Genomic DNA, 25,535 nt, shown 5'->3' with positions numbered 1-25,535 from the left:
ATCTGACAGTGAGTTTACATGAGTTCTTAGATTTAATTTTTATTAAAATTGGTCTCCCTGCTCCTTACCATTATTATTTTTAACTTTGTCTTAAATATTCTTACTGTACGTACCTGTGTCTTTTGTTATAAGTTCTCCCAAATCATTCTTATATAATAGGAGGATAAACAAATAAAAACTAAAAAGGTTTTCTTTAATAGGCCACTTTTTTAAAATGTGAAATGATATACAAGTAGAAATGTTGTATTCTTAAAAAAAGGCTTAGATTTGTAGTATTCAAAATTTGAATTAAAGGGAGTCTGGACGGAGGAGCCTGGTAGGCTATAGTCCATGGGGTCTCAAAGACTCGGACACGACTGAGCGACTTCACTTTCACTTTTCACTTTCATGCATTGGAGAAGGAAATGGCAACCCACTCCAGTGTTCTTGCCTGGAGAATCCCAGAGACAGCGGAGCCTGGTGGGCTGCTGTCTATGGGGTCGCAGAGAGTCAGACACGACTGAAGCGACTTAGCAGCAGCAAGAAGGTATTTTAATTTTATAAAAATTATTCTCCATTTGTAAATTCAAGGAAAAAATCACAATACTAGTTTATTGTGAAAATCATTTTAATTCATCAATCACATATGACTATTTTATATATTTATTCAAACAAATCCACTGGCTCTTATAGTTATAAGAACTAATATTCTTAAATCAAATTTCTATTTAATGTAAGAATCACTTTTGAAAAAGCCTCTGCCCAAATACCTAGTATCTGATAATCTTATACTTCATTGTTAAAAGCTTTTAAAGCATAACAATCAGCTTTCAAATACTATGATCATAATTCTTTGTATGTCATCATTCAAAAGTAAAACACCTTCCATTTTCTTTTACAACCCAACTGTAGGAATCATTCAGTTTTTAAAATGTCAACTTTTAGACTAAAATCTCAAAAAATATTACTTTAAATTAGTAAGAAAGCTTTTACCCCTCACCTGGTTACAAGTATCAGATAAAGAGTGTATCGCTTCTGAAAACATGCTTGCTGAACCCGTATAAATCCAAGCAAGAAATTTGAAGAAGCAGTTTAATCCATTGCTAGGAGAGAAAGAAAAGATAATTTAGCATAGGTTTAGATAAAAATTCCCACCAAAAGCTTATTTATACACATACACACACACACGATTTTGTTCAAAATAAAACAGATTTCTAGTTTATTACACTTTAGGCAAGAGAATACAAATTTGAAGAATATAGATTATCGTTTCACTAAATATTTAAATGAAAGAGGCATGATATGTGCAAACAAATTACTTAAGAACTGATGAGAAAAGAGGGTGTTCTACATTTGGACAAAACGGAATCAGAAAGGAAACTGTGTCTTAGGTAGGTGAAAGAAGATCAGCACGTGATGTAGTTCAGCAGGTCACTGTCAAAGACACGACACTGGTGAAGATCAGGTTGTTTAATTAGGCAGATGCTCGAGGTGAAAACAAAGCTAGACCAAGTAGTCTGGGTCATACTAGAAGATCATACATGCTAAAATAAACATGATTATCTCCTGAGGAAGCTAGTTGTGCTCAGATTCGGACAGTAATAACTAGTATAATTTATCTCAGACACTGTACTTAGTCACTTATTATGTTTTACTATAACTATTATACAAATATTAATAAGTAATAACATCCTCATTTTATAAATGAGGAAACGGGGGCAAGGGGCTTCCCGGTGGTCCAGTGGCTGAGACTCTGCACTCCCAATGCAGGAGACCTGGGTTTGACCCCTGGTCAGAGAATCCTATATGCAGCAACTAAGAGTTTGCATGCTGCGCCTAAAAGATCCCACTGCTGCAACTAAGATCCAGTGCAGCCAAATAAATAATTTTTAAGTAAATAAATAAAAATAAATGAGGAGCCTTACTTCCCCTTCCAGCTACCCTTTTCTCCTCTCCTCTTCAGATAATTTCTTCAAAGAACTGTGTCTGCTCTTGCTGTCTCAGTTTTCCTCATTCTGTATTCAGTCTTCAATCCCTAAACAATGGCTTCACCACCAACACCTCATAAGATTGTTCTTAACAATATACTGTTTCTTGCTATTAAATTCCTGAAAACATTTTTAATAGTTTCTTTAATCTTATAGAGGTATTTGCCACTATCTTCTTAAAACACTGTCTTCTTTGATTTCTACCAGACTCCTGGTTTTTTCCCCACCTTTCTCTTTACTGTTTCTCAGTCTCTTCTGCAGGCTTTTTTTTTTTCTTCTACCAATTTCTTAAATGTGAGCATTCTTCAAGGCTTATTCAGGAGTGCTTTTCCTTCCTCATAGATTATAATGTATATACATATACATTCTCCAGGTGATCTTAACTATTCCTATGACTTTAATTATTCCTATATCCTAATAACTCTCTAGTCTTTATCTCTTAATTCAGGTCTCCTTCCTGAGCTTCAAACCAATATATATTAACAATAATAACCATCAAGTGTATTATATAACAGTATATATAATATAAACACTAAGTATATTATATAATAATATATATTATATATAATATATATTATATATTAATATATAATATTATATAACAACCGTATTATATAACAGAAACTATGCTAAGCAATTTACATACCCTGCATCACATTCCTCCAATATAAAAAGCTTTAGCTGCTAATCCCACTTTATTGACAAAAACAATTATTTCTGTTGACCAGCTCTACTTGGGTGCCCTATAAATACCTCAGACTCAAAAAGGAACCCATTATTTTCTTTGCTCCCACCCTGACTCTTCCTTCCAGTGTTCCCTTTTTCTCAGCGATAGTACAGTATCTATCCAATTGTCCAAGTCAGAAACCTGGGCACCATCACTAGTCAGTCCTCCTAAATTCTTTTTGAACCTAACCATGTCTCTCCACCCCTATTGCCACTATCTGTGTTGTATTATTATAAATGACTCTTAGTCTAGTGCCCCTCCAGTCCTTGAAGATAAGAATTACGTATTTTACCTTCATGTTTCCAGACCACATCAAAATTCCTGACACGTGTAGTATATGTATTTGAGAAATAAAAGCACAAACTAATGAACTACGAATTAATGCTCTTAAATAAATATCCTAAAATAGATTACTCAGTACAATAGATTAAAAGGTAGGCAACATAATAGAGACCAAGAAGACAGAGGAGAAAAGAAAGAGGCAAAAGCATCAGTTATGTTCTACCGGGTTAAATGGCAGAAAAATAAAGAGGGCAGATTCTCTTCAGTAGTCATAATGCAGGTTGGTTTACTCTAAATGTAACTTCGGCCAACTCAACTTTTTAAAAAAGATTTCTATAAACACCAATGAAAATAGAAGAAAAATTTTCATACAGCGCTTTTATCTTTATCTAGATACCAAGTAATAAATTTATATTCATATATATACATTAAAAACAATGTAATTTATTTTTAAAGGTTTATTTTTCAGTACTTACATGCAAATGGCAACCATCACCACTTTCCCTGGCCCCTTTAAAAAAATTGATGCCGTTCTAGAGCGTGGCTATAAAAACAAAACAAAAACAAAAAAATCTCAAACATTTTTCCAAAAGGCACAATGACCATTATATGTGACTCTGACACACCAGAAAATATCTCCCCTATCAATGCCTCTTCACAACTAGATTTACTTAATTCTTTTTCTCTAGACTTTCCTATTTAAATTGTGGGAAAATGGAAATTGAAAGTGCATGTCCAGAATGTTGTTTATTTCCTTGTAATTCATTTCCTATCTACTCCCAGAAAAATTCTGAGTTGTTTACATTAAAAAACAGAAATAAAGTGATAAAAATATACTGAACTGAAATAACCTAAAATTTTCCATTTCTTGAGCAACTTCTTAAATTTTAAAACAAGAACAGCCAAAGCCAGTAAGTCTGTTGCCCCTCATTTAACTCCTGACTATTCTCTAAAGACTGAAGCCCTCAAATAACACTGTGTTTAATTCCAAAACTGAACAAAACAAAAGGAAATCAAACAAGTAGAGAACATATTCAAGGAGAATATTTTTCTTCAGTTAAATATTCTTTGGCTACTCTTTGAATTTATACTTTCTGTGTTTCTTTTCCTGCTCTTTCCTCTCCCGGGAATGCTATCATATGTCACTATAATCTCTCTAAGCTTTACTCATCTTCTTTCATATCTGGCCAAGGGTTACCCTTCTATGTAAAGCCTTCCTTGATCCCCCAGAGAATACTCACACTGCTCCACATTTATGGTTGTACTTTACTTTTCTATTAAAGCAAGTCCTGTATTCTGCCTTATGTAATTTATTCAAGAAATATTTACTGGGCAAGTACTACATACCTGGCACAGTTCTAGATGCTGGAGCACAAGAGTAAACAAAAGAGAGTCCCTGCCTTCATAGATCTCACGGTCTAGCATAGGAAGGGGAGAATGAATCCGTCATATCTGAGTGATAAATAAAGAAACTAAGACAGAGACTGATAGAACAGAGTTGGGGGTATGACACGGAGGGCTATTTTGATTAGAATACTAAGGGAAAGGAGTTCAGTGATGAGAAGGAAGCAACCATGAAAAATCTGGAAGAATGTTTTAGGCAGAGTATACAGCACATTCAAAGATTCTGACAGAAGTAAGTTTTGTGTGAAGAAAGGATAAAAACAAGGCCGATGTGGCATGAGGGGAACAAAATGCTTTTCTTTTTATCTTGCACTCTGATAATGCTTTGCAGTCAGGTCTGCAGGTTAGGGTTTAAAAAGCACCTACTAAGTTCCTGTGGACAACGGAACAAAAGAGGGAGCTGCAAGCTTTAAAGTGATTCATTTATAAAGTCCGACCATGGTTCCACATTTCTGAGTTATGCCATTTACTGATAAACAAAAACCAGTGTATGTGCATTTTACTACAATGAGAATATACCATATCGTTTGCTTAGTACAGGGGGAAAAAATGAAATTGTTATAGGAATAGTAGAAAATGAAAACATGCTACTCAAGGAAGAAGATGAAAAGATTTCTTTAGAAGAAAGTTTTGAAAACTTATGGAGTAAACAAGACAGATAGGGAAGGAAAATGAGATTTTAAAACGATAACAGAATGTTATAGTAAGGAAAAAACGATTCACTGAGCACAAATCGCTCTGAAAGAGAGAATTCCCTGGCAGTTCAGTGGTCAGGACTGGGCTCTTCCACTGCTGGAGTCCTGGAGAACTAAGATTATGTAAGCCTCATGGCACAGCCAAAAAGAGAGAGAGAGAGAGAGAGAGCTGTAGGAAATGCGAAAATATGTTGGTAATAATTAGGTCAGAAATAGCGACAAGGTCCTGGAGAAGGAAATGGCAGCCCACTCCAGTACTCTTGCCTGGAAAATCCCATGGATGGAGGAGCCTGGTAGGCTACACAGTCCACGGGATATCGAAAAGTCAGACATGACTGAGCGACTTCACTTTCACTTTTCATTTTCATGCCTTGGAGAAGGAAATGGCAGCCCACTCCAGTGTTCTTGCCTGGAGAATCCCAGGGATGGAGGAGCCTGGTGGGCTGCCGTCTATGGAGTCGCACAGAGTTGGACATGACTGAAGTGACTTAGCAGTAGCAGCAGCGACAAGGTCCAAGGAAATCTAGCAGCAAGGGAAGCAAAATCTCAAAAAGCAACAGATCCATAGTAGATGGATAGATTTCAGAGGACTAGGAGGAAAATCAGCATAAAATACTCAAAGAGCTACAAGTAATTTCAAAGTGACACTATCATTTCAATCCCAGGTGGCGCAAGTAGTAATGAATTCACTTGCCAATGCAGTAGATGCAAGAAACTTGGGCTCGATCCCTAGGTTGGGAAGATCCCCTGGAGTAGCAAGTGGCCACCCACTCCAGTATGCTGAAAGACTATCCCAAGAAGTTCGAGAATTAGGATTAGAAGGAAAGGCACAAAGAAGTAGAAATATTAAAGGGAAAATGTATTAAAGGGATAAGAAATAAGATATCAGTTAGAACACTGAACATTGAGAGAGTGCGTGTGCCAAACCTAAAATATAGTGAGTTCATATATTTCACTATTGGAGTTCCCATAAAATGAAGAAGAATATAAAAGAATATAATAAGAGAAGGAAGTGTCTGGATCAGAGAGAAAAAGGATACAAAGTAGGTGGGTGAGAAGGAGGTTTAAGAGGGAGGGGATATGTTTATACATATGGCTGATTCACTCTGTTGTACAGCAGGAGCTGACACATTGAGAAGCAATCATACTCCAATGAAAAATAAATAAATAATAAAAAGACAAAAAAAAAAAGAAGAAGATATTTTTATTCCAGGCAACATGAATAATCCTGTTATGTTTTAGAGAAGGAAACCAACCATCTTTAGTGAGAGTCTCAAGTGAGTGTTCCTAGAAGGAATATGGAAACAGTAGGAAATTCAATACTAAAGTCTTATTCTATTACTATTTTAAAAAAAAGTATAATAGAAATTTTATTCAAAATCTGTAACATTTCAAGGCTGATTAGTATTAATCTTCAAAAGGGCTCTAAGTGACACAGATTTCAGAAGTCAAACAGCTGCTATTCAAAAATCTGGTGCTGATGATCCTCCATGCAAAAGATATAAAGCTAGCAGTAAGTCTTCCCAGGAGGCAGATCTCACCAGCCTAAATTACTCCATAGCAAGAGGCAGGGGCGGAGTCTGTCAAGGCATAGAAGTGACTCACACAACATACAAAGGCCCTACCACCGAAGAGAATCCAGGTCTTCAGTGCAGCACTGGGGTGCCAGAAATGCAGGGCTCAAAAGGGAAATGGAAGTTAAGAGGCTTTGAATACGATGAATGGGAAAGAAAAGCATATCAAATAAGGTATGACTACAGTTGTCATCATTGCTAATTTCTAAATTTTCTAAGAAGGAAGCAATGACTCAAATTTAAGTCAGAAGAAAAGAGACAATTTGCAAAGCTAGCCCTTTCTCCAGGTATGGTGCTCACTTCTTGACAAGAGACACCTCCAGCTCAATTTAAAGGCAAGGCTGACTCTGAACATGACTACTTGGCATCGTGGAAGTGTCGGTGGCTTTGACAAGAGCTATTTCAGTGGAGTGGTGGGAATGCAAGTCCAATGAAGGACTCAGGAGAAAATAAGAAGTGGACAGTAAAAGTAAGCTTTCTATACTGGTCCCAATATTAATTTCCTTCTGGTAGGAACGAAAATAAGAGTATTCTGGCACATTTGTAGATAAGGCAGTAAATGTGGTGATGGAAAGATAACGTATTTTTTTTTAGCAGATTAGATCTACCTTGGAATAGGATCACAGACATGCTAGATTTTCATCATGGACAGATTCTAGGATTTTATGTGAAATACATACTCAACATAACATTAAAAGAAAAATATTCTTACCTTGGTATTTCCCAGAAAGTCTCTATATTCCCTCAGTATTTTTTGGTTTCTAAATAGCCCTATAAAAAAGAATTACGAAATACATTTAGCTCATACATATTCTTATCCTTTCACATTTTAGATTAACACAATTATTCTAAGACTATGTTAAATGGTCTTCTCCCAGATACAAACAAAAATATCAGGTGATGGTAAGAAATCTGAATTTGCAACTTGATTAAAAAATGGGTTAAGGACGTGGATAGACTTTTCTCCAAAGATGATATACAGCTGGCTAACAAGCATATGAAAAGATGCTCAGATCACTAATCATCAGAGAAATGCAAATCAAAACCACAATGAGGTATCACTTCACAGCCATTAGAATGGCTACTACCACAAAACAAAAAACAAAGAGAAAGAAAAAATAACAAGTGTAGGCAAGGAATGCAGAGAAATTGGAGATCTTGACTATACTGGTAGGATTATAAAATATTGCAACTGCTATCGAAAATAATATAGAGGCTCCTCAAAAAATTAAAAACTATCATATGATTTAGTAATACCACTTCTGGGTATACATCCAAAAAAAAATGAAGGCACTGTCTCAAAGAGGTTATTTTCACACCCTAATTTATCACAGCACCATTCACAATGGGCAAGAAGTGAAAGCAACCAAAACGTCCATGGACAAATAAATGCTGAACCATGTGGTATATACATACAATGGAAATCCTGTCACATGGACGAACCTTGAGGACATTACGCTAAGTGAGGTAACTTAGTCAAAAAGACAAACACTGAATGACTCCATTTATACGTGGTATCTATAGGAGTCAGAGTCATAGAAACAGAAAAAAAGAGTAGCTACCAGGAGCTAGAGGGACAGGAGAACTGTTGACAAGTACAGCTTGAGTGCAGCAAGATGAGTTATTTAAGCTTGATATAAGAACCAATTCTCCATCTATAGCTCAAAGTTTAAAAATAAGGAAAAAATATTTTATTAGTGTGCTTTCTCAAATTCTGTACTTTAAGTATGTCCTCTAATATATGTAAACGCTATTCACAGCATCATTATTTTAACAGTAAAAGACTGGAAACGACCTAGGTGAAAAGGACTGAATAAACTCTGGTGCACCCCCAAAATGGAGTGTTATAAAAGAAATGAAGAAACCTCTCTGTTTCCTGCTATGGAATGTTCTCTGGGACACATAATCAAGTTAAAAAAAAACAAGCACAGAAAGTACATAGACTATGCCTTATTTATGAAAAGGAGGGTCTAAATTACCAGTATGTATGCTATTTTAGTAAAAATAACACTCAAACTAATTTTTTAAACAATTACCTATGCTAGAGGGAGGGGAAAGGGTGGAAAAGACAGGGATGGAAGCTAAACTTCTCTAAAGTATTTTGTCTTTAAAGTATTTGAGGTGACTTTGGAACCATATAAATGTTTTACAAAATTATAAAATAAAAATAAATCAAATTTCTTAAAATCAGAAGCAGAACGAAACAAACGAACCTATTTTTATATCTAGTAGATGGTTTATCCATACAGTGAGAAATTACAAGTGACTTTAAAACACAGGCATTTGACTGTACATCCCCAGTGAGATATACAGTAAAGACAAAAAGAAAAATAGAAATCTTAAATCACCTTACTAGCAAGAATACTGATACTAATAGTTTGAAACAACACTGTATTCTGTCTATATGTGTGTGTACATACATAAAGAACAAATAAAAAATGTAATTAATGATGTTAATGAATTAAGAAATAAGATTTTCAGAGTAAGAGATACAAAGGAAAAAACGGAGGGAATAAGTTTATCAAAATAACCTACATATTTTCTCTTAAGAAACAAAAAGTATGTCCTAACTCTGTCCACTGAAATACCTTAAAAATATATCAACCTATTAAAAAAAACTGAGTACCCCTAATGCCCACAGAAAAAATGGAGTAGCCATCATGGTCAACAAAAGAATTCGAAATGCAGTACTTGGATGCAATCTCAAAAACGACAGAATGATCTCTGTTCGTTTCCAAGCCAAACCATTCAATATCACAGTAATCCAAGTCTATGCCCCAACCAGTAACACTGAAGAAGCTGAAGTTAAACGGTTCTATGAAGACCTACAAGACCTTTTAGAACTAACACCCAAAAAAGATGTCCTTTGCATTACAGGGGACTGGAATGCAAAAGTAGGAAGTCAAGAAACACCTGGAGTTAACAGGCAAATTTGGCCTTGGAATATGGAATGAAGCAGAGCAAAGACTAATAGAGTTTTGCCAAGAAAATGCACTGGTCATAACAAACACCCTCTTCCAACAACACAAGACTCTACACATGTACATCACCAGATGGTGAACAATGAAATCAGATTGATTATATTCTTTGCAGCCAAAGATGGAGAAGCTCTATACAGTCAACAAAAACAAGACCAGGAGCAGACTGTGGCTCAGATCATGAACTCCTTACTGCCAAATTCAGACTTAAATAGAAGAAAGTAGGGAAAACCACTAGACCATTCAGGTATGACCTAAATCAAATCCCTTATGATTATACAGTGGAAGTGAGAAATTAGACTTAAGGGCCTAGATCTGATAGAGTGCCTGATGAACTATGGACTGAGGTTGGTGACATTGTGCAGGAGAAAGGGATCAAGACCAGCCCCATGGAAAAGAAATGCAAAAAAGCAAAATGGCTGTCTGGGGAGGCCTTACTGAGCTGTGGAAAGAAGAGAAGCAAAAAGCAAAGGAGAAAAGGAAAGATATAAGCATCTGAACGCAGAGTTCCAAAGAATAACAAGAAGAAATAAGAAAGGCTTCCTCAGCGATCAATGCAAAGAAACAGAGGAAAACAACAGAATGGGAAAGACTAGAGATCTCTTCAAGAAAATTAGAGATACCAAGGGAACATTTCATGCAAAGATGGGCTCGATAAAGGACAGAAATGGTATGGACCTAACAGAAGTAGAAGATATTAAGAGGTGGCAAGAATACACAGAAGAACTGTACAAAAAAGATCTTCACGGCCCAGATAATCACGATGGTGTGATCACTGACCTAGAGCCAGACATTCTGGAATGTGAAGTCAAGTGGGCCTTAGAAAGCATCACTACGAACAAAGCTAGTGGAAGTGATGGAATTCCAGTTGAGCCATTTCAAATCCTGAAAGATGATGCTGTGAAAGTGCTGCACTCAATACGCCAGCAAATTTTGGAAAACTCAGCAGTGGTCACAGGACTGGAAAAGTTCAGTTGTTATTCCAATCCCAAAGAAAGGCAATGCCAAAGAATGTTCAAACTACCACACAATTGCACTCATCTCACACACTAGTAAAGTAATGCTCAAAATTCTCCAAGCCAGGCTTCAGCAGTATGTGAACCGTGAACTTCCAATGTTCAAGCTGGTTTTAGAAAAGGCAGAGGAACCAGAGACCAAATTGCCAACATCCGCTGGATCATCAAAAAAGCAAGAGAGTTCCAGAAAAACATCTATTTCTGCCTTTTTTTTTTTTTTGAGCTCAAACATCCATTTATTTCAAAGCAGTAATAATTTAAAATTATAAAAACCTTTCCGCTGTTGAACATGTAGAGGGTGAGGTCAGAGACAAAGGGGAGGGAAGGTGGGACGCCCGGGCAGTGTGTGCGGGCGCCCGGCCCAGCCAGGTTGTCCCTGGGGAGGCCGAGCTCCCTCCGCAGCTTGGAAGGGTGGGTCCTCCGAGCCTCCTCCGCGGCGGGCCCGGTGGCGCTGCAGTCCGTGGGCGCGTGGGCTGTCTGCTGTTGCCCTGGGGGCTGGTTAGCCGGTTTGCTCAGGAGCTGCTGGCCGGGTTCTCATTGCCAGGTGAGCTGGAGGACGAGGAGGAGGAGGAGGAGGAGGAGAAGCTCACCACAGCCAGGCCCGGGGGGTCAGTGGCCGTGTTCTGTCCTGTGAGGCTTTTTCGGCAGACGGGGCAGCTGTCGTGCTGCTCCAGCCACGGCACGATGCAGCCATTGTGGAAGAAGTGGTTGCAGGGCAGCTGCCGCACATGCTCACCCAGCCCATAGTCATCCTTGCACACGGGGCACTCCAGCCCCGAGCCAACGTGCTCCTCAGTCACGGGCACGGTGGGGAGGGCCTGGATTTTCTCTTTGTCTGCGGGTGGGGGACCCGAGTTTTCAAATTGATTAAGGAGCTGCGTGATGATGGCGTCCAGGCCGTTGGCCCCCCAGGCGTAGTCCATCGGGTTTGAATGCAGGACGCCCCAGGGACCCAGGCCCAGGTTGGGGATGGTGGCCGGGGTGATGATGCCGTTGACCAGCTGCTGGATGATCCCTTCCAGCGTGGGGTCGCCTTCGTGCCGGCCGGTGGCCCGCCGCGCGGTGAGGCGGGCGCGGGGCTGCCGGGGGCCGTACGGGTGCCAGGAGTCCTGCTCTCGCTCCCGCCGGCTCTCGGGGTCCCTGCTATCATCAGCCTGTGCCCCAGCGGGGAACGTGGGGATCTCAAAGCTGTCGTCAAAGATGCCGAAAGCAAAGTGCCCATAGCCCTGCGGCAGCGTGAACAGGGGCTGGTCCACATTCTCGAACGGTTGCTGCCGGCTCTGGTCCGCAGAGGCTGTGGAGGGGGCTGAACCATTCTCTGCACTCCTGTTCTCTTCCGGAAGCTCCTCGATAAACCCAGACTCGCATCTTGGGCAGATGTAATCCGGCAGGCGCGGCACGATCTCGACTGAGCAGCAGTGGCAGAAGTACCGTCCGGGCTGCGGCGACGCCTCTGCCATGGCCACGGCCGCCTCCTCCGCGGCGCCCGCCACCGGCTGTTTGCTGCTCCCTCGCCGGTTGTTTGATTATATCTAAACGATCATGAACTTCCTGATGTTCAAGCTGGTTTTAGAAAAGGCAGAGGAACCAGAGATCAAATTGCCAACAGCCGCTGGATCATGGAAAAACCAAGAGAGTTCCAGAAAAACATCTATTTCTGCTTTATTGACTATGCCAAAGCCTTTGACTCTGTGGATCACAATAAACTGTGGAAAATTCTGAAAGAGATGGAAATACCAGACCACCTGACCTGCCTCTTGAGAAATCTGTATGGAGGTCAGGAAGCAACAGTTAGAACTGGACAAGGAACAACAGACTGGTTCCAGATAGGAAAAGGAGTACGTCAAGGCTGTATATTGTCACCCTGTTTATTTAACTTATATGCAGAGTACATCATGAGAAACGCTGGGCTGGAAGAAGCACAAGCTGGAATCAAGATTGCTGGGAGAAATATCAATAAGCTCAGATATGTAGATGACACCACCCTTATGGCAGAAAGTGCAGAGGAACTCAAAAGCCTCTTGATGAAGATGAAAGAGGAGAGTGAAAAAGTTGGCTTAAAACTCAACATTCAGAAAATGAAGATCATAGCATCCGGCCCCATCACTTCATGGGAAATAGATGGGGAACAGTGGAAATAGTGTCAGACTTTATTTTGGGGGGCTCCAAAATCACTGTAGATGGTGACTGCAGCCATGAAATTAAAAGACACTTACTCCTTGAAAGAAAAGTTATGACCAACCTAGATAGCATATTGAAAAGCAGAGACATTACTTTGCCAACAAAGGTCCATCTAGTCAAGGCTATGGTTTTTCCAGTGGTCATGTATGAATGGGAGAGTTGGACTGTGAAGAAAGCTGAGCGCCGAAGAATTGATGCTTTTGAACTGTGGTATGGGAGAAGACTCTTGAGAGTCCCTTGGACTGCAAGGAGATCCAACCAGTCCATTCTGAAGGAGATCAGCCCTGGGATTTCTTTGGAAGGACTGATGCTAGAGCTGAAACTCCAGTTCTTTGGCCACCTCATGCAAAGAGCTGACTCATTGGAAAAGACTCTAATGCTGGGAGGGGTTGGGGGCAGGAGGAGAAGGGGATGACAGAGGATGAGATGGCTGGATGGCATCACTGACTCTATGGACGTGAGTCTGAGTGAACTCCGGGAGTTGGTGATGGACAGGGAGGCCTGGGGTGCTGCAGTTCATGGGGTCGCAAATAGTCGGACACGACTGAGTGACTGAACTGAACTGAATGCCCAGAGGTCTCTAAATTTTATTTCCTATTAAGAGGAAAAGGGGCTCCTACTATAAATGCTGATTACCAATCTGGGGCAGGGTAGTGGTTACTGGAGGGGAAGGGGCAAGGTTGAGGGAAAAACGGGTAAAATGAATCAACTGTGTGGTATCAGCTGGAAACTAAATTTTTGGTGGTAATCAAGTTGTAGGGTAAACAGAAATAGAACATAAATGTTATGTAAACCAATGTTACCTCAGGAAAAAGTAAATTAAGAAAGTAAACATTTCATTCCTGTAGATTTAAATGCAGGTCTGTTTAGCTTATCTGTGAATATAAAGATACTAAACAGCTGTTTGCTTCTTCTGAGAGGCCAAAACCCCTTAGAAACTAGGATTCACTTTTACAACAGGTACAATCTTCAAATCGGACCCTGAGTTTTAATATTCATATGTCTTATAGAAACGACAAATTAGCTTTCCTTGCTCTCATGATCTTTAAAAAGCTATAGAGAGAAAAACAAACATATTGTTTTTATAAAATAATTAAACCCCAAAATGAAAACTGGCATTTGCTAGAACCAACAAAGCCAAACACAAGAGGTAGGCAACCACTAGGGAGGACACAGTTATTATAGACACAGGTCTCATTTACAAGTTGCTTTTCAGTTAACTCGGCTTTAAACTGAATATACTTACTTTCTCTATATTCTATTTCTGCTTCCTTACGAAGTTTTTTCTCTCTGGCAAGAGCTTCAGGACTTCCCCAAACTTCCAAAGATCTATGTACATACACATGGCCACCATTCAGTAATATAATTTTAATGACTTCATGAAAATCATATTTAAATCTAGACAACTGAAAACTATATGAAAATTTAACAAATCATAGGTCCTTTAGGAAAAATATAAAGCACTTAAGAAAGTTTTCTAAATTAAATCTACACAATAAGAATAAATTCAACAGCAAATTTTCTTAAAAAAAAATCTAATTTTTTTTGCTAATTAATATATACTAGTAACTCTCAAACAAATCTGCAAATGCAAAAATATTCTGCTTTTGGATTTTCCTGGTGGTCCAATGGCTACAACTCCGTGTGCTCCCAATGCAGGCGGCCTGGGTTTGATCCCTCGTTGGGGAACTAGATCCCTCGTGCTGCAACAAAGAGCTCATATGCCACAACTAAAGAGTTTGCATGTTGCAACTAAAGATTCTGCATGCTACAACTAAAGATCCTGCATGCCACAAAGAAGATCAAAGATCCTGCGTGTCACAATTAAGACCTGGTGCAGCCAAATAAATAAATAAAAGTAAATACTTTTATTTAAATACTTTTTTAAAAAAAAAGTATTTTTTAAAGTATTTTATTTAAAAAAAAGTATTTTTAAATACTTTTTAAAAATATGTATATATTCTGCTTTTAAAACATATCATTTTAAAAATTCTGAGTCTATCTAAAATGGATTTTTATTAATCCCAAATTCAGCTTGTATTTTATCCTAAAAGAACTATGTTCTTACTTTGCCTCCACATCTGATCTCAAGTATACAGTAAAGGACTCAGTATCTTCATGAGGACTTCGTCGTCTGATTTTTCGAAGCTGTTCCAGATCACTGAAGAAAGAAATATGTTGAATTTACTCAGAGAAGGTTCATATAGTTCAGGATTATTAAGGGCAGATAAAAACCACTAAGCCTCATTTTCGGAGAAGGCAATGGCACCCCACTCCAGTACTCTTGCCTGGAAAATCCCATGGATGGAGGAACCTGGTGGGCTGCAGTCCATGGGGTCGCTAAGAGTCGGACAAGACTCAGCGACTTCACTTTCACTTTTCACTTTCATGCATTGGAGAAGGAAATGGCAACCCACTCCAGTGTTCTTGCCTGGAGAATCCCAGGGACAGGGGAGCCTGGTGGGCTGCCGTCTCTGGGGTCGCACAGAGTCGGACACAACTGAAGCGACTTAGCAGCAGCAGCAGCGCCTCATTTTAAAAGCTAAAGGTGGATAGCCTGTAAAAATCAGTTTAAAGATGATATTTTATACATAAAACTGGTTTAGAAAGAGTTGAAAACCTAAGAATTACTCTTGACTCAATATAGATACCATAATATAATAGGTAGTGAGTCAAATCCTTAAACAGTGCTTGTCCTTTATCTGCTATGGATATACCACTGCAATATCTGAAGTATGAATAAAAAAAAAGTAGAAAGAACACAGATTAGAATATTACTCCTCTATTTGAGAATGTAAACTTAATATTCACAGTCATTTGTTTACATCCAGATTAATTGTCATTGTTCAGTCGCTAAGTCGTATCCAACTCTTTGCAAGCCCATGAACTGCAGCATGCCAGGCTTCCCTGTCCTTCACTATCTCCCTGAGTTTGCTCAAATTCATGTCCAGACTAATACTAAGTGGTAATATCATTCATAGGTATCAATTTATAAAGAGTATATGTCAATTTCATGCCATTTAATTATTTTCCTTTCTCTTAAATTCTGAAAGGTTGATACATGCATCAAGTCACTCTGCTAAACAGTCATTCTAAATTTGATCATTGGTCTTCCTAAGGAAATTTTGTAATAGCAATAAAAGACCTATAAACAAAAATCTGAGGAATTCCCTAGTGGCCTAGTGGTTAGGATCCCGGCTTTCTTGCTGTGGCCTAGGATCAATCCCTAGCCAGGGAACTAAAATGTTGTAAGCCGTGTGCTGCAGCCAAAAAATAAAAAAGTAAAGGTCTAGATCAGGTAGCAAAAGATACGTATTCTGATTCCCACTCTGTCACTGACTCACTAAATGAACCAGGTCATTGCTAACATCTTTATTATATTTCCTGGCCTATAATATGGAGATACCTATACCTAAGCTATTTTACTCACAAAGTTTTTGTATGGGAAACAAAATATAGTTTTATAGCATTATTACAATTGGTTATTGTTTCAATATTTATAGAAGTTATAAAACTGATTATAGGAATCCTTATTTACTGATATTATACCATATGCTACCCACTCCAGTATTCTGGCCTGGAGAATTCCAGTCCATGGGATCACAAAGAGTCAGATGCGATTAAGGGACTTTCACTTTATACTCTAGAAGATGTACCATGGTGGGGGTGGTGGAGGGAGAGCCTAGATCATCTGATGTCTAAATTGCCAAGAAATCTTCCACTTAAATATATAGCTTTCCTAGACAAAAGAGGGGAAAACATTTAAATTTGTAAAAAAATATACCTCAATAAATCTCTTCAGTTAGAAGAAAATAATAAGATACCAGAAAGAAGTAAAATAATTTACACTCAACACAAACCACAGCTGGAATGTGAACATAATAAAATTGCTCTACCAAAAAAACCCCAAATTTTAAAGCTATATTAATATACAAATACTCTTATTGATAATTCTGCTACATGTTAACAATAGAACTCCTAAGGTTCTTATGTAACACACAGATTTTTGAAGAACCTACTTTTTTGAGTTAAAGGAGCCAAGAAAGACTGGAATTGCTCAAGCTGGAGCAGTCTTCAGTTTAATAAGCTAACAATTTTAACATTTAAAAAAAAATATTTTTAACTGAATAAAAATATTTCTTCAATTTAGGAAGGAACCACAGTAAAGTTTCCAAATGGATGGTATCTGGTAACAAATTCTATGAAGTAACTGGTTATTTAGATTAGATAGAACAAACCACTACATTAAAAAAAAAATTACCATACCTGGATTTGAGGCAGAACTCATTCATCGCTCTGACTCCAGTGATGAAATTATTCTGAGTATACTTTGGTCCATATTCCCTCTTTTTAAGAACTGCTTTGACTAAAACCAAAGAAAAGGAAAACATACTAAATATGCACACTGGAAGTCACATTTGAAGATAAACATATACTAATTTTTAAGTGGGGTCACTAGTGAGTTCCATAGAAAACAGGTTTTTCCTGATGCACTGGATGGCATCTGGGGAAAATAAAGTCTACTTCAAGTACAGAATGCTGCTGCTGCTGCTGCTAAGTCGCTTCAGTCGTGTCCGACTCTGTGTGACCCCACAGACGGCAGCCCACCAGACTCCCCCGTCCCTGGGATTCTCCAGGCAAGGACACTGGAGTGGGTTGCCATTTCCTTCTCCGATTCATGAAAGTGAAAAGTGAAAGTGAAGTCGCTAAGTCGTATCTGACTCTTTGAGACCCCATGGACTGCAGCCTACCAGGCTCCTCCGTCCATGGGATTTTCCATGCAAGAGTACTGGAGTGGGGTGCCATTGCCTTCTCCGAAAGTATAGAATAGGACAGAATTAAACTCGCAACCACCCAGCTTTTAACTCCATAGTTCATCAGTGCATGCTTGCATGCCAAGTCTCTTAGGTCATGTCCGACCCTTTGTGACCCACCAGATTCCTCTGTCCATGGGATTCTTCAGACAAGAATACTAGAGTGGGTCAGGGGATCTTCCCAACTGATGCCAAAAGATCAACCCTTTGTCTAAAGGACACCTTGCAAAGGTATCACTGGTCTGTTAAATCGTACTAGTACAATTTAAATTGCTTGGAAAATCTAAGTGAAAATGAACTGAAGTTTCAATTAAAAAATTACATGCTCATTCAGTGTTTTATAAACACCGGTGAAACCAGCATTAAAAAAAAAAAACAAAAACAGAAAGTAATCAAGGAGTATTGCATATAATGAAGAATCAGCAGTTTTTGTGAAAACTTTTGTTTCAGTTACATATAATAATCTATATATATACTAAATCATTAGTACTTCCTATGTGGGTTGCAGTCAAAAAACTCTGAAATTCACTGAACGATTTCACATAAAGTAACAAAGGTGAAATAAATATATGTAACATTTTTATTAGTTAAAAATTATAGGAAGTTAATTATAGATTATAGGTAAAACACTGCCTTCTATTAAAATATTCCCCTATTATCAAGTATCAAACTGTTCATAAAAAATGACACATCAATAACAAAATACCAATTTGGCATCAGTTATACCCTGTGGATTAAAAATTACAGCCAACATTGGTCTGTTCATTTTTATAAAGTTAGACTTTTAGTCACATGATATAGATAAATAGCATAAGCATATCTTGGAAAAGCAGGAGAAATACAGCAGAAACTCATGTGTTCTGTTTCAAATTGTCGCCAAGTTACTTCATATTCTATTCTCATATCTAGTAACTACTAAGTCTTCTGTTGTACTTGCAAACTGAAAGAATAAATTAAGACTAAATTATCCACCACTGAAGAAGGTAAAAAGACTCTTAAAACATAAACTATGAAAGTCAAAATTCACAAATCATAGTTAATAAGAACATTTCAAAAATAAAGTTCAATAAAAAAATCAAAACTTTATTTGAAAAAAGTATATAAGGAAGTTCAGGTTTCTTTTTGCATAAGTTTAAGTCTCTGAACTACCTTACTGTAATAATCCTAAAATATTAAATTCAAATAAGCTTCTCAGAGAGGAGAAATAATCTCTCTTCAAAAAGATTAATTTTTTCTAATTACTTTTTAATAATTTCTTCAAAGTATCTAGAAATCCCTGTTGGCCTGTCCTGGCCCAGATTATTGATGGTAACACAACATTAAGTATTCTTAATTGTGACCATACAGTATATATCATCTCCAAAGTTATCCTATAAAAAAGAAGTCCCATTCTCAGCACCACCATAGAGGAGAAAACTATGACTCAGAAAAATCAAGTGAACTGCTCAAAGCCATAAAGCTGGTACATGCTAAAGCTACAAACTGAATTTACTTTTGTCTGACGCCAAAGCCATGGTGATCCTACTCACAGAATTAGTACCTCCATGAAATATGCTACTTTGGACATGGGAGCCATAGCCCAATTATAAAGAAGAGAACTGCAAACAAGAATTCCTTCATTACTTAATCACTCCTAGAAATGGAAATCAAGAATGTCCAAACTATCTCGATTTCAACATGCCACAGGTATTGGCCTCTAGTTCCTTATTAATCACATTACTTTTCTAAAAATGATAAAACCTTTTTTATTTGCCTTTACTTTCTTTGGGCTTTTGAAAATAACAATTACCATAAAATTTATGACCAGAATGCAAATTTCAGTAGAAAATTAGTTTATAAATAGAACAAATCCTTATGGTCAATATATTTTTTTAAAAGTAAAAATGAATACACCTTTATAACCATAAAGATATCTATATAAACTAATTTTATATATTTAATTCAAAACACCTTTATAATAAAAAACAGAATAAAATATATTTACCTCTTACTTGGAGAGGTTCTTGCTTAATAATTGGAGCTTTCAGTTCTGCACCCATATTTTCTGCTGTAAAGATTAAAAGTTATTTTAAGTAGCTGTTTTCATATAAACCCTATAAACTTAATTAACATTTGCTAAAACAATCTGCTGCTGCTGCTGCTAAGTCGCTTCAGTCGTGTCCGACTCTGTGCGACCCCATAGACGGCAGCCCACCAGGCTCCACGTCCCTGGGATTCTCCAGCCAAGAACACTGAAGTGGGTTGCCATTTCCTTCTCCAATGCATGAAAGTGGAAAGTGAAAGTGAAGTCACTCAGTCATATCAGACTCTTAGCAACCCCATGGACTGCAGCCTACCAGGCTCCTCTGTCCATGGGATTTTCCAATCTGGCAATGTATAAAAAAGATAATATATCACAGACCAAGATAAATCCGAGGATTTATTTTAGGAATGAAAGAGTAGTTAAACATTGTTGTTTAGTTGCTGAGTCACGTCTGACTCTTCTGCAACTCCATGGACTATAGCCCGCCAGGCTCCTCCGTCCAGGGGATCTCCCAGGCAAGAATTCTGGAGCAGATTGCCATTTCCTTCGCCTGAGGGTCTTTCTGACCCAGGGATTGAACCTGCATCTCCTGCACTGGCAGGGAGGGTTCTTTACTACTGAGCTCCCAGGGAAGCCCAGTTAAACATTAGAAAATCTATTAATTCCTCTCATTAACAGATCGAAGGAAAAAAACTGTAGAAGCATTTCAGGAGCTAACCAAAAAGCACTTAAAATACAGCACCCATGCAAGTTTCAAACCTTTTTAAGAAAAATTAGCACAAAAGGAATTTCCTTGGAGGGTAAAGCAAACCTGTAACAAACACTGTATTCAATGGTAAAAATTTAGACGCAACCCTTTAAAACAAGGAACAAAACAAGGGCACATGCTGTTGATTTTTCCACCCCCAAACTGTTCTAGAGATGCTCTTCAATGAAGAAAGGATGACTATTAAATGGTTATTGGAACAACGGTACAACCCTCCCCCACTTCAAAAAACATTTAATAAAATGAAACTGTAATCTACCTCATACCATAACCAATTCCAGGAAAATTAATGATTAAAGACTAAGGTATTTATATGATTAGGTGGCACTAGTGGTAAAAAATCCACCTGCCAGTGCTGGAGACGCAAGGGGTGAAGGTTCAATTTCTAGGTTGGGAAGATCCCCTGGAGGAGGAAATGGCAACCCACTCCAGTATTCTTGCCTGGGAAGTCCCATGGACAGAAGAGCCTGGCCGGCTACAGTCCATCGGGTCGCAAAGAATAGGACATGACTGAGGCAACTTAGCATGCATGCATGATTAACAGACAATATATAGAGAAAAGCAAGCTGCAAACCCGGCGACTGTATTTCCAACAAATACAATCAACAAAGGATAAGTATGAAGAATACTTAAGAATTCCTCCAAATGTGTTAAGAGAAAGACAGAAAGGGGCAGAATACAAGAACAAACTTGCACAGGAAATGCAAATAACTAATAAACATGTGAAGAGATGATAGCCTCGTTATTAACAGAATCCAAATGAAATCACAAGATGCCATTTAACAACCACTGGATTATGAAATATGAGAAATATGATAACCCTAACGTTGGCAAGGGTATGGAGCAATGGCAAGTCATACACTACTGGCTGAAAGACAAACAGGGATAACCAAACTGGCATTATCTAAAGTGGCTCAGATGGTAAAGCGTCTGCTACAATGCGGGAGACCTGGGTTCGATCCCTGGGTCAGGAAGTTCCCTGGAGAAGGAAATGGCAACCCACTCCAGTACTCTTGCCTAGAAAATCCCATGGATGGAGGAGCCTGGTGTCCATGGGGTCGCAAAGAGTCGGACACAACTGAGTGACTTCACTTTCACTTTCAATGTAGCTGAACACAAGCATAACCTACAATTTAGCAATTCTATTTCTAGGTCAACATACTCGGCACACAGAAACTTGTACAAGGGCATAAAAAGATGAGCATTCAAAGCAGTGCTGTGTTCTGCTGTTTCAAACTGGAAACAACCCAAACGTCCACAGGCATGAGAACAAATAAAGAAACCATGTTATATTCATTCAGCAGCATTTTGTACATCAATAAAGAAGAAAAAACATAATAATGGCTATCTTTCTTTGCACCTTTACTATTAAGGTAACTGCAAGCATTATTTAAGCACTTAATGTGCATCAACTCATTTAATTCACACAAGAGCCCCCAAAAGTATATGCTGTAATTATCTCAATGAAAATTAATGAACCAGACACATATACAATTAAGATAAATCATGGCAAAAAATTTTAATGAAAAAATAAATCACAGAAGCATACAATAAACTATCACAATAAACTAAGCTAAACAATTAAGGACATATACAATTGTCTAAATCTATTTCTTTTTTCTTACTCAAGAGACGGAAACACAAAATTCAGGACAGTCACATGGATACAAAGGGTGAAAGGAACTATGAAAAGAAGTATTAAGAATAACAAGAATGTGATCAAAAATGCAAAGTCAGGTTAGGTGGTAAATTACAAGGTTAGGTGGTAAATTATAGGTGTTGATTACATATATTCTTATACATGTATCAAGTAGTTTGTAATAAAAACCTCATCCTTAAAATATCTTCCCTTATTATATTTATACCCTCATTCAATAATAAAATAACATTTTTGAGCCTATTAAGAGCTTACATTTACTAACTACTTACCATGTGCCATACACAGTACTATGTCCTTGACATGCATTATTTCGCTTAATCCTCACAAAGCTGCTCTGAGGTAAGTACTATTATTATCTTCATCTTATTCATCTTATTTGGAACTTGCCTCAAAGTCACATAGCTAGTATTTTAAATATGGAAGCACAGTCAGGATTAAAACCCAAGTCATTTTATTAGTCTATTCTTTTAACCACTTTCCTACACTGCCTCTATATTTAAAATAATATTTGGTTTATAAGTTGATATTTGTATGTTTTCAGGAAAAGAGGACAGAAGTGAAAACTGGATCAGCAATGTGGAGATCACTGGTAACCTTTTGACAACAGCAGTTTCAGCAGAAAGAGTAGTGATGGAAGCAACAGGTAGAGGTGAGAAAGGGAGATGAGACAGTGAAAGCAGTATCTGGACTTTCAGTAAGAGCTGGAAAAGAGAACGGAATCAAGGAATCATTATTTATCAAAAATAAAATAATGATTTTATTTTTATAGAGGTAGAAGTAATGAAATAGGGAAAATAATCGTTTCTACATATTTAGAATATGCATCTATATAAATGATAGGCATCACCAGACTTCTGCCACCTTACTGTCCGTCTTTGGTTTACCATCCTTTTTTTTTTCTTGCCTTTATTTTTGCCTTTCTGGCCATCTGTTAGATTGATAAAATTGATAAAATTTTCTATATTCTCCTCTCACCCCACCTGCTGGTTTTTGAATTTACAAGATTAAAGTTCTACTGTTTTCATGATTCCATTTAGAAATTTAACATACATGCTTTCCTGTCAATCTCTCTAATCATCTGTAAGGTTATTCACCATCTCTACCTTCCTCTAAACAAGAAAAATATCTGAACCACTGAAATTTCTTTTATCTTACTACTCTAAAATTTCAGCATTTAATATAAAGTTTACTTTTACTATCAATAACTTTACTAACACATTTAAACTATTTCTTGCTCTTCATTGTCCCAACCCTTCTTTGCCTGAGTTTACTCTGCAATCTGTAAGAAACACGTATTTGAATAGTTGTGTTTTTTTTAATATGGGTGGTTTAGTAGTAAATGATAAGTCATCTTTACATGTGAAATGTTATTTTGCCTTTCCCCTGGAATGATTATTTGCGCGCTCAGTTGCGTCCAACTCTTCGCGACCGCATGAACTGTAGTCTGCCAGGATTCTCTGTCTGTGGAATTCTCCAGGCAAGAATACTGAAGTGGGTAGCCATTTCCTTCCCCAGGGGATCTTCCCAACCCAGGGACTGAACCTTCATCTCCTGCATTGGCAGGTGGATTCTTTACTATTAGTGCTACCTGGGAAGCCCAAGAGCCCATAAGATTGAACTTATTAGATGATATAATCCTTCTAAAGCCCCAGTGATTATTTAGACCATGTAAAATTCTAGGGAACACTTATTTTTCCTCTGACCATTTCATGGACAGTACTTCAAATCATTCCTCCTTTATTTTCTGTATATTGTTGCAGATAAAAAGTCTACTTCAAAAGAGTAATAACAATTGTACTAACAACAGCCTGACTTTTTGGAAGCTAAGTTAGGTTGTTTCTTTTTCCGTTTTGAAATCTATGGATTTCTTTTCATTTATCCTGTTTAGTACTAAAAGTGTACTTTTGATCTGAAGATTCATTTTCTCAAATTCTGAAAAATTCTCATCCATTATCTCTTTATATATAATTTCTCCATCCTCTCTCTGAAATGCCTGTTGAATATAGGCTAAAGCTTCATGCCTTTCAAAAGCTTTTTCATTTTTTTGGAAAATCTTTTTACTTTCTTATGCACGTTCAGAATGAATTTCAATTTACTAATTCTCTACTTGACTATAGCCATTCAATATACTATATTCTTATTTTAATGACCACACTTTCATTTCTAGGCATTCTCATTGGCTCGTCCAGATCTACTTCTTATGCTTTTATTTCTGTCAGTTTGTATTTCAAAATATGAGTACTTCATTTATTCTTTTGAGGATATTAAACTTATTTGAAGCAATTTGTGCTCTTATTTTAAAATTATCTGGAGTTAATTCATATTTGATTGTTGATTTTGTTGGCTTTCTTGTGTTAGAATTCTTTGTGCATTTTTTACTGAGATATATTGACACAAAGTTAAGGTATATATAATACATTGATTTCATTAACTTATATATTACAATATGACCCTTCCTGTACTTCTAAATTTTGGAGTTTGCAGTCTTATTCTGAATAGGATATATCGTTTCACTCTCCTCTTCATGATCTATTGTCCAAAACTCAATCCGACCCTTCTGTCCTGAACCAGATCTCACACTGCCACTGTGAAATAACTATGCTCCAGTTTAGTATGCCAGCCAGCAAAAAGGTTTAAGTTCCTGTTCTTTCTGCTGCCTCCACCTACCCTACAGCCTCCTATAACACAGAGCCCCAGATGACAAATAGAAGAGGCTAGCTTCAGCCTCCTATAGGAGGATGGATGGGTAAATTCACAGTCTGAGTCTGGCTATGCATGTAGCACTTACAGATCCATTATCACAAATGAGCCAAACTTCTGGCTGCCAGTGCCTGCTTACAAACCCAGAGGCCAGTATCTTCTGTTTCAATTCTTGGACATATCTTTTTTTGAGTCCACTTACTTCTTCAGTTTTCTCTTTGTATATTCAGTCTATCACACCAGTAAGTGAGAAGTTGAATGGTTACCTCAGAGTATTCTTTCAACAATGCTATTGCTATCTGATCCAAATTTCTGCCAATCCATTGATTTACCTTCTTTTAACGCTCTTATGTATAAATTAAATATCAACAGAATAGGCACTTATTCTATTGTGCCTATTTATTCATTTATCAAAAACAAAACTCTCTTCTAAATATAAGCAAAAAAATCTTACCTGTAATATTTAGTATATTTCTCAATTATTTTTCAGGGAAAGCCACTGGGAAAATGACTTACATGGTATATTATGTTTTCATAACTAAAACATATACAGAAAATCCAAAAAGGCTTTATTTTTACTGTTCATCAGATTCTAAGTAAGTTATAATGACACACTGGTTAAAAACAAACAAAAAAGAGGCCTAAAAACACTTCTATTTAATTAGTAACTATGGCTTCCAATATTTGACACTGATCAGTTAAATGACTGATATTTTATTTCTGTCTGGCTATACAGCAAACAAATTCT

At 37.5% G+C, this 25,535-nt stretch overlaps 1 protein-coding gene and 1 pseudogene across 1 annotated transcript in view; both read right to left on the bottom strand.

The window, feature by feature from the left end:
- The window catches only part of SLC30A9 (solute carrier family 30 member 9), an 88,182-nt gene that overhangs the window by 42,319 nt on the left and 20,328 nt on the right, over window positions 1-25,535 (bottom strand). Inside the window, exons 3-9 of the mRNA XM_070372336.1 lie at window positions 19,623-19,685; window positions 17,091-17,190; window positions 14,893-14,985; window positions 14,071-14,153; window positions 7,362-7,420; window positions 3,453-3,520; window positions 980-1,082 (exon numbers count right to left, since the gene is read on the bottom strand). Coding sequence (XP_070228437.1) covers window positions 980-1,082; window positions 3,453-3,520; window positions 7,362-7,420; window positions 14,071-14,153; window positions 14,893-14,985; window positions 17,091-17,190; window positions 19,623-19,685 — 569 coding nt within the window. The remainder of the gene's footprint in view (window positions 1-979; window positions 1,083-3,452; window positions 3,521-7,361; window positions 7,421-14,070; window positions 14,154-14,892; window positions 14,986-17,090; window positions 17,191-19,622; window positions 19,686-25,535) is intronic.
- LOC138988302 (E3 ubiquitin-protein ligase RNF126 pseudogene) lies at window positions 10,862-12,158 on the bottom strand (annotated as a pseudogene).

This window comes from Bos mutus, chromosome 6, assembly GCF_027580195.1.
Source record: "Bos mutus isolate GX-2022 chromosome 6, NWIPB_WYAK_1.1, whole genome shotgun sequence".
Lineage (NCBI taxonomy): Eukaryota > Metazoa > Chordata > Mammalia > Artiodactyla > Bovidae > Bos > Bos mutus.
Note: the sequence above shows the minus strand (reverse complement) of the source record. Positions and strands in the feature narration are given on the sequence as shown.